Genomic DNA, 17,417 nt, shown 5'->3' on the forward strand with positions numbered 1-17,417 from the left:
CGGTGTCTTGCTCTCCTTTTCCTGCTGTAACACTGAATTTCCCTGCTGTGGGACTAATAAAGGATTATCTTATCTAACAGCATATTTACAGAATATTTCACTGCAATATGTTTTTTATGAGTACGATTTGTGTTTTCCACAGATGGCAGAAGATTTGTTCCAGACAGAGATGATAACATTTATAATTCAGGTTTGAAAAGCTGGTACACATTTATTAAAGGTACGAATGACCATAACTCATAATTCATAACTCATTAGTTATAACTCCATTTAAACTATCATATTAGACAAAGGACATTTACATCTAGTTAGATAGATATACATCACAATACAGTGAATTTTTATTAATTTATCAAATTAGTAATTATTATTTTTAACTGCATGATCTGATATTATAATATCATAAAAAATAGTCATTAATATCAGTCATTTCTTATAACTGTATTATATAACAGTAAAATATAAAGTGTATTATTAATAATTAGTCATTATTATTAGTTATAGCTGCATTATCTCAGACTGAAATCTGAATACTAGTAATTCATATTATTCACTAATTATAACAGCATTTCCTCCTTTTAAAATATCATGAATATAAATAATTTGTAATTGTTATTAATTATAGCTGCCATATCCCATTAAAATATAAATATTAGTCATTAGTAGTAGTCGCCATTCATAACTGCATTATCTGATATTAAAATATTGTGAATGTTAATGATTAGTAATAGACATTAATTATAACTTCATGATCTGATATTAGAATACAATGTGTTAATAATTCATAATTGTTATTTATAACTGCATTAGCTAATATTAAAATACCATAAATATTAGTCATTGGTAATAGCCATTAGTTATGAATGCATTATCTCAGACTGAAATATAAACATTAGTAATTAGTATTATTCATTAGTTATAACTGCATTTTCTTATTAAAATGTCATATGTCAATATAAATTATTAGTAATTGTTAAGTTAATTGTTATTAACTTCCTTAGAATATTAAAACATCATACATATTGGTCATTAGTCATCAATCATAGCTGCATCATCTGATGTTAAACCATTGTGAATGGTAATGATTAGTAATAGTCATTAATTATAACTGTATTATCTTCTTTTAAAATATCATATTAGTCATTAGTATTAGTCATTAGTTATAACTGCATTATCTCAGATTGATATATGAATATTAGTAATTATTATTATTCATTAGTTATAAGTGCATTTTCTCATACTAAAGCATCATGAATATAAATTTGTAATTGTTATTATTATATTAACTATAACTACCTTATCACATTAAAATATCATAATATTAGTCATAAGTATTAGTCATCAGTCATAACTGCATTATCTGATATTCAAATATTGTGAATGTTAATGATTCATAATAGTCATTAGTTATGACTACATTATCTGATATTAAAATATCTTTAATATTAGTCATTAGTAATAATCATCAGTGGTATCTGCATTGTAATATATTGAAATATCAATATGTATGTGTGTTTTTGCTGACTGTGGTGTTTTAATGTCCTGAATGCAGAGTTTGAGAAGCTGAAGGCCGTGGCAGCTGGGAGACCCACACGGTTCTTCACTGCGCAGAACATGCTGATTCATTACACAGAGTAGGAGGACTGATCGATTTGTAAACATGTGAATACAATTGTAAAAAGATTTGATGCCATATAACTTACAGCGTCTAACTGAGAGGTTTTTAATCATGTTTTATTTGTAGGATTCAGTAATTTGTCAGTATATAAAATAATTGTAGTAGATACCCCGATGAGGCATAACATTCTGACCACCTCCTTGTTTCTATGCTCATTGTCCATCTTATCAGCTCCACTTACTGTATAGCTGCACTTTGTAGTTCTACAGTTACAGACTGTAGTCCATCTGTTTCTCTGATACTTTGTTACCCCCTTTTACCCTGTTCTTCAGTGGTCAGGACCCCCATGGACCATCACAGAGCAGGTACTAGTCGGGGGGTGGGTCATTCTCAGCACTGCAGTTAACACTGATGTAGTGGTAGTGTGTTAGTGTGTGTTGTGCTGGCACGAGTGGATCAGAAACAGCAGTGCTGCTGGAGTTTTTAAACACTCTGTCCACTCACTGTCCACTCTGTTATACTGTGTGCACAATTATTAGGCAGGTCTTATTTTTGAGTATTATTTTTATTAATCACCAGCTACAGTGCTCTCAGTTAATCCAAAATGTTAATAAACCTCAAACATGAATGTTTAAGAAAGTAAAAGTGATGTTTTGGCTTTTTAAGGAGAATATCTATATGTGCACCATTATTGGGCAACTATTATTGTGTAGAATTATTATTTTCCCATCTTTTTTTATTTCCATCTGTTCAAGTGAGAATTATAAACGAACAACTCAAACCTTTCCAATAAACATTTCTGACACATATACATATATGTATATATATGTGTATATATATGTATGTATGTATGTGTGTGTATGTATATATATATATATATATATATATATATATATATATATATATATATATATATATATATATATATAAAATCAGTGACCAATATAGCCACCCTTCTTTTCAGTAACAGTGATAAGTCTTTGATTCATGGAGTCTGTCAGTTTCTTGATCTGTTGACGATCAACTTTTTGTGCAGCAGCAGCCACAGCCTCCCAGACCCTGTTCAGAGAGGTGTACTGTTTTCCTTCACTGTAAATCTCCCGTTTAAGAATTGCCCACAAGTTCTCAATTGGGTTCAGGTCAGGTGAGGAAGGGGGCCATGTCATAGGTTTTTCATCTTTAACGCCTTTACTGGCGAGCCATGCAGAGGAATACTTGGATGCATATGATGGAGCATGTCCTGCATAAAAATCATTGTCTTTTTGAAAGATGCAGATTCTTCCTGGACCACTGCTTAAAGAAAGTGTCTTCTAAAAACTGGCAGCAGGCTTGGGAGTTGATTTTAAGCCCATCTTCAACCCGAAAAGGTCCAACCAGCTAATATTTAATAATACCAGCCCATACCAGTACCCCACCTTGCTGGCATCTGACTCGAAGTGGAGCTCTGAGCCCGTTACTGATCCAGCCACGGGCCCATCCGTCTGGTCCGTCAAGAATCACTCTCTTTTAATCAGTCCATAAAACCTTTGAAAAATCTGTCTTCAGATATTTCTTAGACCAGTCTAGACGCTTGAGCTTATGTGTCTTTTTCAGTGCTGGTCGGGTTTCAGCCTTCCTTACCTTGACTAGACTCTGAGCGCTGAACATCTAGTACTTCTTGGTACTCCAGGTAGGTTGCAGTTCTGGAATATGACAGAACTGGAAGATAATGGGTTCCTGATAGGTTCACGCTTGATTCTTTTCAAATCCTTGGCAGTTATTTTGCGTCTTTTTTTCTCAACATGTTTCTTGCGACGCTGTTGACTATTTGCAACAAAACGTTTGATGGTTCTGTGATCATGCCCCAATATCTCAGCATTTTCTGAGAGACTTTTGGTAATTTTTGACTTTTCAGCGTCAGTTAAATCTCTTTTTTGGCCCATTTTGCCTGAAGAAAAAAGCTGCCTAATAATTATGCACACCTTGAAATAGGGTGTTGACCTCCTTAGGCCACACCCTCCCTCATTACACAGATCCACATCACCTGCTATGCTTAAATCCATTAAGCATTCAAGTTTATCCAGCTTGGAGTTAGAAAATATGCCTAAAATGATAATACTCAAAAAATACTCAAAATACTCACTTGCCTAATAATTATGTACACATAGATGTAAAGTCAGAGACGATAGCTCAACTGCTGCTGCAGTTTGTGCTGGTCATCCTCTAGTCCTTCATCAGTGGTCACAGGACGCTGCCCACAGGACGCTGTTGGCTGGATATTTTTGGTTGGTGGACTATTCTCAGTCCAGCAGCAACACTGAATTGTTTAAAACCTCCAGCAGCACTGCTGTATCTGATCCACTCAGACCAGCGCAACACACACTAACCCACCACCACGTCAGTGTTACTGCATTGCTGAGAATGACCCACCACCCAAATAGCACCTGCTCTGCGAGGGTCTGTGGGGGTCCTGACCACTGAAGAACAGGGTAAAAGGGGGCTAACAAAGTATCAGAGAAACAGATGGACTACAGTCTGTAACTGTAGAACTACAAAGTGCAGCTATACAGTAAGTGGAGCTGATCAAATGGACAATGAACATAGAAACAAGGAGGTGGTCAGAATGTTATGTCTGATTGGTGTAATATTACATCACTAAAATCCACCAGTAGAGAATTTTGTAAGGAGCAGTTTTCATAGTTTCATAGTTTTCATAACTATTCTGTTTGTTCTTGCTCTGTATACAGTGGGGCAAAAAAGTATTTAGTCAGCCACTGATTGTGCAAGTTCTCCTACTTAGAAAGATGAGAGAGGTCTGTAATTTTCATCATACGTACACTTCAACTATGAAAGACAAAATGAGAAAAAAAAAATCCAGGAAATCTCATTGTAGGATTTTTAAAGAATTTATTTGAGTAGTGATGTTTTGGGGCTGTCGCTGGGCAACATGGACTTTCAACTCCCTCCACAAATTTTCTATGGGGTTAAGGTCTGGAGACTGGCTAGGCCACTCCATGACCTTGAAATGCTTGTTACGGAGCCACTCCTTCGTTGCCCGAGGGGTGTGTTTGGGATCATTGTCATGCTGGAAGACCCAGCCACGTTCCATCTTCAATGCTCTCACTGATGGAAGGAGGTTTTGACTTAAAATCTCACGATACATGGCCCCATTCATTCTTCCCTTAACACAGATCAGTCGTCCTGTCCCCTTTGCAGAAAAACAGCTCCAAAACCTGATGTTTCCAACCCCATTCTTCACAGTAGGTAGGGTGTTCTTGGGATGCAACTCAGCATTCTTCTTCCTCCAAACACAACGAGTTGAGTTTTTACCAAAAAGTTCTATTTTGATTTCATCTGACCACATGATATTCTCCCAATCCTCTTCTGGATCATCCATATGCTCTCTGGCAAACTTCAGACGGGCCTGGACATGTACTGGCTTAAGCAGGGAGACACGCCTGGCACAGGATTTGAGTCCCTCACGGCGTAGTGTGTTATTCACAGTAGCCTTTGGTACTTTGGTCCCAGCTCTCTGCAGGTCATTCATCAGGTCCCTCCGTGTAGTTCTGGGATTTTTGTTCACCGTTCTCATGATCATTTTGACCCCACGGGATGAGATCTTGTGTGGACCCCAGATCGAGGGAGATTATCAGTGGTCTTGTATGTCTTCCATTTTCTTACAATTGCTCCCACAGTTGATTTATTCACACCAACCTGCTTGCCTGTTGTAGATTCACTCTTCCCAGCCTGGTGCAGGTCTACAATTTTCTTCCTAGTGTCCTTCGACAGCTCTTTGGTCTTGGCCATGGTTGAGTTTGGAGTCTGTTTTGGCTGTGGACAGGTGTCTTTTATACAGATAACGAGGTGAAACGAGTGCCATTAATACAGGTAACAAGTGGAGGACAGAAGAGCTTCTTAAAGAAGAAGTTACAGGTCTGTGAGAGCCAGAAATCTTGCTTGTTTGTGGGTGACCAAATACTTATTTTCCACCATAATTTACAAATAAATTCTTTAAAAATCCTACAATGTGATTTCCTGGATTTTTCTCATTTTGTCTCTCATAGTTGAAGTGAACCTATGATGAAAATGACAGACCTCTCTCATCTTTCTAAGTAGGAGAACTTGCACAATCAGTAGCTGACTAAATACTTTTTTGCCCCACTGTATTTGTAAATATGGAGGTGTTCTGCTGTTACGTGTTTCAGTATTACACTGTGTGTCAAACTGACGGTGTGTTTTGGTAAGTTTTCCTGTTTACTGGACTGCCCGAGTCCACTTTTAATTTCGGTAATTAAACTATTACCCACTTTCAGCTTAAATCAGTGATCTGGGGTTGGAGTTCACTCAGCTGTGCAGTGACAAATGGTGATAAGTTGTTTTAATTCACATGAATCCGTCCTTCCACATGAATAAAATTATGTACATTACTGTGCAAAAGTAAAAGACCATCTTTCATTGTTTAAGTACACAGAATCCTCAGAAGCTAAATCTCCTCTCAGCTATGGTAAGTTAGTCCTTCTCTCTCTTTATTCCAGCTTCCATTCTTCTCAGGAGCCTCACTTTCAGCTCCTCAAAGAATCTGCAGACACGCCTCCAAAGTTCAGTCTTAGAAGCTGGTTGATGATTTTCTGAAGTAATCAAACCCATTCAATGGTGCTGAGGTCTGGACTCTGGGGTGGTCAGTCCATTGTTCAGCTTCTTTTTTTGGTGTGTCTTATCTCCTTTCCTCAGTGAGGTTCTTCTTGATCAGCTACACCTCTTTTCAGACCCACAGCACTGAGTGGTCTTCTCACAGTGGAAGGATGGAAAGAAACACCTGTGGATGTTTTCAGATCTGAAGCAGCGTGATCTTCTCCTCTCTCTCAGAGATGAAAGCTTTAAACGCTGTTTATCTGATGGGGGCAGTTTTGTGGTCGACCAGCTCTTCCAGGTGGTTGTTAGAGGCCACATTTTCTCTGTAGCTTTAGGAGTCGAGGAGCCAGATTCACGAAAGAAAAAACTTGGCAAGGTTCTTAAGACAAACACTAAGAAGTTAATCAGAATATTCTTATGTCCAGTTCTTGAAAAAAAAATACTCTCTTAAGATAAAATTATTTTCTTGCTTTTTTTTAGATTGCTTTCTTATGTACGCTGTGTTGCATTTTACCACATACCATAAACGATGCAAGATACAGTTTGAATCTGTATTAACTGTTATTTCTGTTTAGTTTAAGCCACTCAGAGGAGCAAAATGGAGGAAAAACGTCAAACTAAACATTTAAAGTTCAAATTTCCTCATTGGAAAATATCCAAAAATATATGATAACTGAGGGGTGATGGACGAGGCTGAAAAGCAGCCACAGCAGCGTCCCTGATAAATGTAGATGCTTGTCATCTCTATCACTGAATAGCACTGTTCTTAGAATTATTCTTAAGAAAATAGTAAGGAAAAGAAAAGATTATTCTATAGAGGTTTTTTGAAGAATAACAATTTCTCATAATTGTTTTCTGAAGAATTAAGTTTGGATAGATGGATGGATGGATGGATAGATTAATTATTCACACAACACAGGACAGTTCTAATAATAAAGGTGATACAATATAAATGAAGAATATATACAAAAAACAGGCATATATACAAATAGAAATGTACAAAAATATGCAATAAGATCTATAATTGAATCAAATTAAAAACAATTCGCCAACTGTGTTTTGCACACAGAAGAATTAGATCTCCGCATTTAGCCCATCCGTGCAGTGAAACACCCACACCCACATTAGTGAACACACACTAGGGGGCAGTGAGCACACTTGCCCAGAGCGGTGGGCAGCCCTATTCACAGCGCCTGGGGAGCAGTTGGGGGTTAGGTGTCTTGTTCAAGGGCACTTCAGTCACATACTGTCAGCTCAGAGGATTGAACCAGCAACCTTCCGGTCACAGGGCCGATTCCCTGACCTCCAGCCCACGACTGCCCTCAGTTATAATATAACCTGAGATAAAAAGGCAGTGCAGTAATGACTGTACAAGGAGGCGCAGGCAACAGCATATAATCACAATACTGAATAAATATGTGCAGATACTGGTACTGAAAGTGTCCAGATGTGCCAGATGTGCCAGATGTGCGATAAGGCGTGGAGAAATGCAGTAAGGTGTCCATATGTGCAGATAGATAACATAAACCTGTAATTTAGTGTGAGCAACTCAGTCCTCATCTCTCCTCTTTCCTCTTCTCTCCTCTTTTCTGGAAGAGTTGAAGAGCCTTATGGCTTTGGGGACAAAGGATCTCCTGAATCTGTCAGTTGAGCAGTTCTGTGACAACAACCTGCCTCTAAACATGCTCTTGTCTGTGATGACGGTGCAGTGATGGCCATCATCCTCCATAATGGAGAGCACAGTCCTTCTCTTGACCACCATCTGACCAGCTTGTCCAGTCGCATCTAGAAAAAACACATCTTTGAAGATTTACTTTCTTAAGACACTTTCATGAATCATGAGTTTGGGAAACTCCTATTTTTTTTCATTGTGACTTTCTCCGTCCTTATGCAAGTGGTTTATCTTATACCTGACCTCCTCACAAATACACTGCTCACAAAAATTTGGGATATTACTAACCCTATTTGAGTGAAATTTCAGGATGAACCTAAAATGCACTCTAACCTTTACAGGTGAACTTAATGTGACCTTCTCTAAACTTTTGAATGCACATGTCCAGCTGTTCAATGTTTCAGTACTTTTTGCACAACTTGCTGTTCTCTAACAAGGAGCTTAAAGGCAAGGTGGTGGTGGTGGTGGTGGTGGTAGTGTTACAGTGTGGGCAGGTGTGTCCAGTCAATACAGAACTGCCCTACACTTTGTGAGTGGTACAGTGACGAGCCCAAACTACTGAATAGCATCATTAATCCAGTCATTGTTCCTCTGCATGAACAACACAGGCCTCTTTTCATCTTAATGGACGACAATGCTCCAGCTCATCGAGGTCGCATCATTAGGGAGCGGCTGCTAGAGACTGGGGTACCTCAAATGGAGTTGCCTGCACTTTCTCCAGACCTGAATCCCGTAGAAAACCTAAGGGATCAGCTGAGTCGCCATGCAGAGGCTCATAACTCTGTACCCCAGAACCTCAATGACCTGAGGGCCGCCCTTCAAGAAGAGTGGGATGCCGTGCCTCAGCAGGCAATAAGTCGACTTGTGAACAGCATGAGACGCCGTTGTGAAGCTGTAATTGATGCTCAAGGGCACATGACAAGTTATTGAGACATTTACATTTTTGTTGGGGTTTACCCACCACTGATGTTGGCTTTTGTTTTAATAAATTTTTTGAGATGAGGAAATCACCACTGCATGCTTCTACTTAAATGCCCTACTTTCATGATATAATATCACTGTAGTGTGAACTTGTTACATTTTCCATAAATTTCACCCGAAAGCCAAATATCCCTAACTTTTTGTGAGTAGTGTATCTCCTGAAAAATTCATAACCGTGTATTGACTGGAAATGATGTTCACATTTCAATTGAGTGTAGTTCTGGCTTCACTGTACTGTGTCCTTCATGCAGGGCAGCTGTGAAAGGGAAGGCTGTAGAGAATGTGATAGGGGTGTGATCACTGCTAGAACAGCATGCCTTCCTGCCCCCCCCACCACCCACCACCCACCACCCACCACGCTCACCCCTCCCATAGTTGGATAGTGCAGCCATGTAGGCGCTGAGCGAGTTTGGGTGTCAGAGTGAAAGCTGAACTTCCTGCCAACTGGGTCTGAGAGCAGCTGAGCGGTTGGACATGTGTTTTAAGGTGAAGCAGACGGTCGTTCATACAGAACAACCCAGTGGAATCACACTGAGCTACTGTGACTTGTCATTAAAGCTTTTACCGTCGCTCCTATACATTTTCTATGACGACCATTCTACCCTATTAAAAATACAATATCATGATTTATAGGGTGCTTTCTACTGGGAGGCATGGCTAGGCCATAAATTTACACTTGAGAAAATAATACTAAATTTGTTTTCTTTCAGTTTCTTTTTTAGGATTTAGATGCATCGTGTGTTTAATTCTTATATATCAAAATGTCTGTTTTCAAGTCGAGTTTCAGTCGTTATTTTAGCGCAGCACATCCTCTGTCTTCATCTAAATCGACCTGCTCCCTTCTGGAGAGCCTTTTAGGGTAAAAAAATACTTTAATTAATTTATTCCTTATGCTTCTTTTTTTGGGCGAACTCTATCTGATGAAAACGTAGCTAATTTTAGCTGTACTGTAATTAATCTGATAACTGGTGTGTTTGTAGTGGGTGTCTGTGCAGTTTTTTCTGCTATTTATTTTTATTTTGTGCAACCTGGTGAAGCCAAAGACAAATTCCCAGAAATAGACGTTTATTTCACAACCTCGTTTCCAAAAAACAGTCTTTTAATGATGTTATGTACTGTAGACGATGAAAAGCAGAAGTTCTTTGTTGTTTTATGTTGAGAAACGTTGTTCTTGAATTGTTGGTCTATTTGATGGTGCAGTCTTTCACTGAGTGGTGAACCACTCCTCCTCTTTACTTCTGAAATTCTCCGCCTCCCTGAGATGCTCTTTATACCCAGTCATGTTACTGACGCTGCCAATTAACCTAATTAGTTGCAGAGCTTTACCAGCCTTTTGTTGCCCCGGTTCAACTTTTTTTGGAATGTGATAGCAGAACCCATAGCAGAACCCTTATTGGTGCTATGTACACACTTGAAAAAGTTCTTCAAGGATTCTTTAGTAAAGAAAATGGTTATATATAGAACCACGAACACTCAAAGAACCATTTGCAAGATTAAAGGGTTCTTTGCATGGTGCCGTACCAACAGCAGAACCCTTATTGGTGCTATGTACACACTTGAAAAAGATGGTTCTTCCAGGGTTGTTTAGTAAAGGAAATGGTTATATATAGAACCATGAACACTCAAAGAACCATTTGCATGATTAAACAGTTCTTTGCATGGTGCCATACCAACATCAGAACCCTTATTGGTGCTATGTACACACTTGAAAAACATGGTCTTCCAGGGTTGTTTAGTAAATTAAATGGTTCTATATAGTACTAAAGACACCCTGAAGAACCTTCCTTATAATGTGTGTACATAGCACCAATAAAGGTTCTAATGTTGTGTCCAATGTCAAACTTATAATAACAGAGGAACCTTTTTTGGTGCTATATAGAACCATTTTCAGAAATGCACCATGCAAAGAACCCTTTAATCGTGCAGAGGGTTCTTTGACTGCTCATGGTGGATTTTCACCACATTCTCCATCAACCTGAAGGACAAATCCACCATGCAAAAAAAAATTAAGGATGTAAATTTAAGGTTCTGTATGGATCTCATGGTTCTGAACACAAGCATTGCCTTTACTGAAGAACCCTGGAAGGAGAGACGCTTTCTGGGTGCGTACAGCAGAGGGCGGGTCCCGAGTCTCAGCGCCAGACCGCACTTACGCAGTGAGGCAGTAAACAGCAGGTGGACGCAGAGAGACGCACACAGAGTCCAGAGTCCAGAAGCTCCACCAGCTCGGAATTCCTCACTCAGACAGGGAGAACAGGAGAACCATGCCGCTGTGGAGTCGCTCGCTGAACCTCCTCAGAGCTCCTCTGAGGCAGAACTTCGTCCCCCCCAGAGCTCAGATCTCCGTCAAACCGGCCAAACACCACCTTTCCGCCGCGGTGAGTACCATGCCTGCAGCCGCGCGCTCACGCGCCACGCACGCGCCTCTATTCAGCCCGTTAATGAGCTAAATAGCCTGATTTGGCTGCTCGGCCTCAGACTGTCTCCTCTCGGCTCATCTCGGCTCCTCCAGCTTATTGATGTGAGAGGAAGCCAATAACACCACACGCGCCATTAGAGCTGCTGGTGTCCTCACGTACGGCTGCGCGCGACGCCTTATCAACTTCTGCACGTCTATATAAAGTTTGGCGCGCGCGTCTTTCAGCCTGGCCGCCTTCTTCCTCCACCTTTGTGCCTTTTTTGTGCTCCACCTGCCCCGATGGGCCTCCCTGACCTCCTCCCGTTGAATAAAATAATCCTGGACGTCCACCAAACGTCTGACCTTGTGACCGGATAAAGCCACAGAACTGCTCCAGACCAGAACCCATGTCTGCTTCAAGGTCAGTCTGGCCTAAATATGCCTGGACTGTAAAATTAGACCAGAGCATGCTTAATTTCCTGAGAAAAAAGGGTTTCAGTGGCAGAACCAGGCCCAGCGCTGTGGATAGGGCCATTCAGAACCATCTCCACACCCCTTAAAGGGAATTCCACCAGAATTTCTGCACAGTTCAGGGGCTGAGGTGTGAGTGGTTTGGTGGAACATGCTCTGTTTTACAGAAAATCACTCACTCAGATTCCTTCACAGTGGTGGTGATGGGAACCATAGGGGCTATTTTGCCTCACAATGCATGTATCTGCATGTATCCCTCCACCATAACTGGATTTTAGGGCCTTTCTCAAAGTTATTGTACATCGTCTCAGATGCCAAGCAGTGAATTCACAACCATTTCATGTAGGAACTTTCTGTGAGGGAGCTTTTAGAGGGGGTCGTCTGGTTCCTATCACCACCACTGTGAGCAGTTGTGACTCAGCAAGTTTATCTAGAACAGAGCACGTGCAGTTTTCCATTAATGTCTATGTATGGTCTATTTCTATTGGTCTGTGTTCTCAGAGACTGGGACAAACACAGGCCTCATGCGGTGGAACTAAAGAAATAATACAGTCTCCAGATCTCAGATGTGTACAGTTCGGCCAACATATGGCTGTTCAACATTTTATAACCTTACACACCACTCAGAACCGGTGCTAATTTAGCTGTGGAACAGGAACTGATGAACGTCTGATCAAATGTCTGATCTCTAGAGTTTTATACACACACACGTTCAGACAGACTGAGTGAGATATTAATCCCTTAAACCCTAAACTTCAGTTCTTAATGTTAAACTTATTATTGTACTATATTTTGTTCAACTTAAAACTATAAATGACTGTCATTTAGTCATGTCATTTAGACATTTAGTATGAATTATTCAGTATCTAATATGAATTATTCAGCATCTATTATAATTTATTCAGTCATTACTCTGAATTATTCAGTGTCTCTTATAATTTGTCATTACTCTGAATTATGCAGTATCTATTATAATTTATTCAGCATGTATTATACTTTATTCAGTCATTACTCTGAATTATTCAGCATCTAATTTTCTCAATATCTACTATGAATTGTTCAATCATTATTCTGAATTATTCAGCATCTTCCATGAATTAGTCACCACCTACTATGAATCATTACTATGAATTATTCAGCATCTAGTATAATTTATTCAGTATGAACTATTTTCTATTGAGCATATGGAACTGAGTAAATGTCAAGTGGTGTTTGTCATTCCTCAATATAACTTGTATACTGAGCTCATTAGTGCCTCCCTGTGTCTGTCCACTGCAGGAGCAGACCTTTGCTATGGTTGTGATGTTTGCGACCATCCTGGTCCCATCCGGGTGGATCCTGGCAAATCTGGAGAACTACAAGAAACGTCCCTGAGTGACCGCTCGTGCTGACCGTCCTGTTGTCTGCATTCCTCTCCAGCCTGTTTAATTTCTGATTAATAAATGATTTAATTTACTAAACTACAGAAACAAACGCCTCGTCCTGTGTCCAGAAACCACAACTGATCAATACACTTTACACTTCACACATAGCAGCAAGTATTTGCTAAGAAAACTTCCAATGCCATTTATTAGTTTAGGTTTGACTGATAATTCTAACCAGGAGGAGCTGAATGTTCAGCTGCTGCCCTAAAATACTGTTATATCTCTCTGTGATGGTGATCCAGACAGATTTAGTCTGTTTATACGTTAAATTAGTTAAACTATTTTACCATTAAACAGTAAAAGCATAACAGTACGACATTACATGAAAAAACTTGCATTACTACTGATCATTTAGAAAGTTTAAAGGGCTTGTACCTGGGAAAACCTTTTTAAAGGAGATTGAGGTGAGTTACTATTTTGGAGATATGTACAGATATATACACACATTTTATATATATATATATATATATGTCTGTCTATCTATATATCTGTCTATTTATCTATCTATATACCTGTCTATCTGTAGCTATCTGTATGTGTATCTATATATCTGTCTATCTGTCTATCTATCCATCTATCAATATACCTTTCTATATCTATCTATCTACATATCTGTCTATATATCTGTTTATCTATCTATCTGTATACCTGTCTTTCTGTTTGTATCTATCTGTCTATGTCTATCTATATATCTGTCTGTCTATATATCTATCTGTTTATATCTATCTATATATAACTATCTGTCTAAATAACTGTGTATCTGTCTATCTATATATCTGTCTATCCATCTATCTATATACCTGTCTCTCTATATCTATCGATATATCTGTCTGTCTATATATCTGTCTGTTAATCTATTGGTCTGTCTATCTGTTTGTATCTATCTCTCTGTTTATATCTGTCTATCTGTTTATATCTGTCTGTGTCTATATATACCTGTCTGTATCTGTCCATCTATATACGTGTCTGTCTTTCTGTCTGTATCTGTCTATCTATATACCTGTCTGTCTATCTGTCTGTTTGTATCTATCTGTCTGTATCTATCTACCTGTCTGTCTGTCTATGTCTGTCTGTATATTTATATGTGTCCGTCTATCTGTCTGTCTGTATCTGTCTATCTGTATCTATCTATATATACCTGTCTGTATCTGTCCATCTATATACCTGTCTGTCTTTCTGACTGTATTTGTCTATCTATATACCTGTCTGTCTGTTTATATCTATCTATCTATCTATCTATCTATCTATCTATCTATCTATCTATCTATCTATCTCTGTCTGCATATCTATGTCTGTCTGTCTGTCTGTCTATCTATGTCTCTATCTCTCTATCTGACATTTAACCATTTTCTATACTAAAGAACCCTTGAAGAACCGTCTTTCCTGTCTAAGACTGTATGTAAAGCCTGCTGTGGCTGTTTTCAGGCTGGAGCTGCTTGTTTTTGGGCGAATGCTGTTCTTCATGCTTCTCTCAGCAGATAAACAGGGAGATTACGCTGCTGTCCATAGCAACGCAGTGCAGCTGCGTGGGACGCTGCTGTGACTCATTTTTAGGCTCAGAGAGACACTGGAAGAGCTTAAAGAGCGTGGAAAATACATTGACTTGCATTTTCTTTCCCCTTTAAGCTTCACTTGAAACATTTGTGTGATAACGTACTTAAAACCACAATTAATGTTCACACTTGAAAAAGCCTCACAGGCTGAAACACTCCTCATATCCCCAGAGGGTCAGTATCAGAATCAGTAGGAAGATACTCTACATGCAAATATGAATTTAAAACGGGCTGTGTTTGCAGCTCATCTGGACTGTATGGACAGTATGTTCACAAGCTACATCAGGATGTTTTGCTCCAAAAAGCAGAGGAAACTGGTTTTTCCATGATATTGGCTCTTTAAATTATGGACCAGGAAAGGTCCTTTAACCAAGCTTAGTATTTTGAAAAACAGAGACTTTTCCCTAAAATCTCCAAGTAAAACTCCTGTTATCTGTGTATAGTACAGTGCAGTAACACTGACGTGGTGGTGGTGTGTTAGTGTGTGTTGCGCTGGTGCAAGTGGATCATACACTGCAGTGTTGCTGGAGTTTTAAACACCTCAGTGTTGCTGCTGGACTGCTAACAGTGTCCTGTGGGCAGCATCCTGTGACCACTGATGAAGGACTAAAGGATGACCAACACAAACTGTGCAGCAGCAGATGAGCTATCGACTCTGACTTTACATCTACAAGGTGGACTGACAAGGTAGGAGTGTCTAATAGAGTGGACAGTGAGTGGAGACAGTGTTTAAAAACTCCAGCAGCACTGCTGTGTCTGATCCACTCGCACCAGCACAACACACTAACACACCACCACCATGTCAGTGTTACTGCAGTGCTGAGAATAATCCACCACCTGAATAGTACCTACTCTGAAGAGCAGTGTAACAAAGTACTCAGAGGAACAGATGGACTAGTGTGTAACTATAGAACTACAGAATGAAACTATCTGGTCAGTAGAGATGATAAAGCGGACAGTGAGTGTACAGGGAGGTGGTTTGAATGAAGTGGTTGGTCTGGATATGTAAGACTCTTTAAGACTAATTGTGTCCACTGTTTGCAAAACCCCACCATGCATAACACACACAGAAAATCGTGTACCCTGCCTGGGAGACGGTCACCGGGACCTACCCCTGGAGCCAGGCCTGGGGGTAGTGTCCAGGGCATGGGAGGAGTTTGGTGAGGCCATGGAAAAAGACTTTCAATCGGCCTCAAAGACATTCTAGACAACTGTTCTGCAACTCAGGAACAGTCAGGGTGGCTGCACCCAAGCTGTATTTGGCAAGGGTGGAGAAACTCTGGCTTAAAATGAGGAAACTGTCGGTCGTTGGAAGGAACACTTTGAGGAACTCCTTAATCCGGGAGACATGCCTCCCTCATGGTAGTCAGGACCAGAGGCTTCTGGTGTGTCAAGTTTCCATTTCCCTGGTGGAGGTCACTGAGGTAGTTGGTAAGCTCTTCAGTGGCAAGGCGTGGATGAGATTCGTCCAGAACCTCAGATTGAGGAGGAACAATGCAGATTCCGTCCTGGCCGTGGAACAATGGACCAGCTTTTCACCCTCTCACAGATTGTTGAGAGGGCATGGGAGTTTGCCAACCCAGTCTACATGTGTTTTGTGGACTTGGAGAAGGCTTATGATCGTGTTCATCAAGATATTTTGTGGGAGGTCCTCCATGAGTATGGGGTGCCAGTGCTACTTCTTCGGTCCATCTAATCTCTGTACTCCTGGTGTGAGAGCTGTGTTTGTATACTTAGCGTTAAGTCAGACTCCTTCAGTGTTAGTGTTGGACAGTGCCAGAGTTGTGCCCTGTCTCCACTCCTGTTCGTGATATTGATGGACAGAGTAGCAGGGTGTAGCAGGGATCAGGAGGGCATTATATGTGGAGGCCAGAGGGTGGCATCTCTGCTATTTGCAGATAATGTTGTTCTTTTGGCTGAATCACATGGATGCCTCTAGCACTTGCTTGAGTGGTTTGCAGCTGAGTGTGAAGCGGTTGGTATGCGGGTCAGCACCTCCGAGTCCATGGTCTTAGACTGGAAAAGGATGGCATGCCCACTCCAGGTAAAGGGAAAGGACCTGCCCCAGGTGGAGGAGTTTAAGTATCTTAGGATCTTGTTCATGAGTGATGGGAAGAGGGATCGTAAGATTGGCCACAGGCTGGGACAGGCAGCAGCAGTAACGCGGTCACTGTACTGAACTGTAGTGGTGAAAAGGGAGCTGAGCCAAAAGGCGAAGCTCTCTGTTTACCGATCGTCTACATCACGACCCTCACCTATGGTCATGAGCTGTGGGGAATGATATCGTGAATACAAGCGGCGGAAATGAGCTTTCTTTACAGGGTGGCGGGCTACACTCTATTAGATAGAGTGAGGAGCTCGGTTATCTGGGAGGAGCTCAGAGTAGAGCTGCTACTGCGCCGCATTGAGAGGAGCCAGCTGAGGTGATTCGGGCATCTGATCTGGATGCCCCCTGGATGCCTCCCGGTGGGTTGTACCAGGCACGGCCTACCGGGACAAGACTCCGGGGTCATTCTAGGTCGTTCTAAGTTGGCCTGGGGAACAATGATGATAATGATGTTTGCTTTAAACACTAATTTGGACCACAATCAGTCAGTATGTAGACCCAGTTCTTAAACCACTCCAACATTTTTTGCTCTCATTTTTCTGACCCAGATCACAACACCTTTTCATCATTTTCACTATTGAT

General features: G+C 40.4%; 1 protein-coding gene across 1 annotated transcript; it reads left to right on the top strand.

The window, feature by feature from the left end:
• Nucleotides 1-11,007: 11,007 nt before the first annotated feature.
• LOC108443059 (cytochrome c oxidase subunit 8B, mitochondrial) lies at nucleotides 11,008-13,220 on the top strand. Its single transcript, XM_017723459.2, has 2 exons — nucleotides 11,008-11,260; nucleotides 13,030-13,220. The coding sequence occupies exons 1-2, from the start codon at nucleotides 11,147-11,149 to the stop codon at nucleotides 13,123-13,125; spliced, it is 210 nt and encodes a 69-aa protein (XP_017578948.1). The 5' UTR covers nucleotides 11,008-11,146; the 3' UTR covers nucleotides 13,126-13,220.
• The last annotated feature ends 4,197 nt before the right edge of the window (nucleotides 13,221-17,417 follow it).

Source organism: Pygocentrus nattereri, chromosome 8, assembly GCF_015220715.1.
Source record: "Pygocentrus nattereri isolate fPygNat1 chromosome 8, fPygNat1.pri, whole genome shotgun sequence".
Taxonomy (NCBI): Eukaryota; Metazoa; Chordata; class Actinopteri; order Characiformes; family Serrasalmidae; genus Pygocentrus; species Pygocentrus nattereri.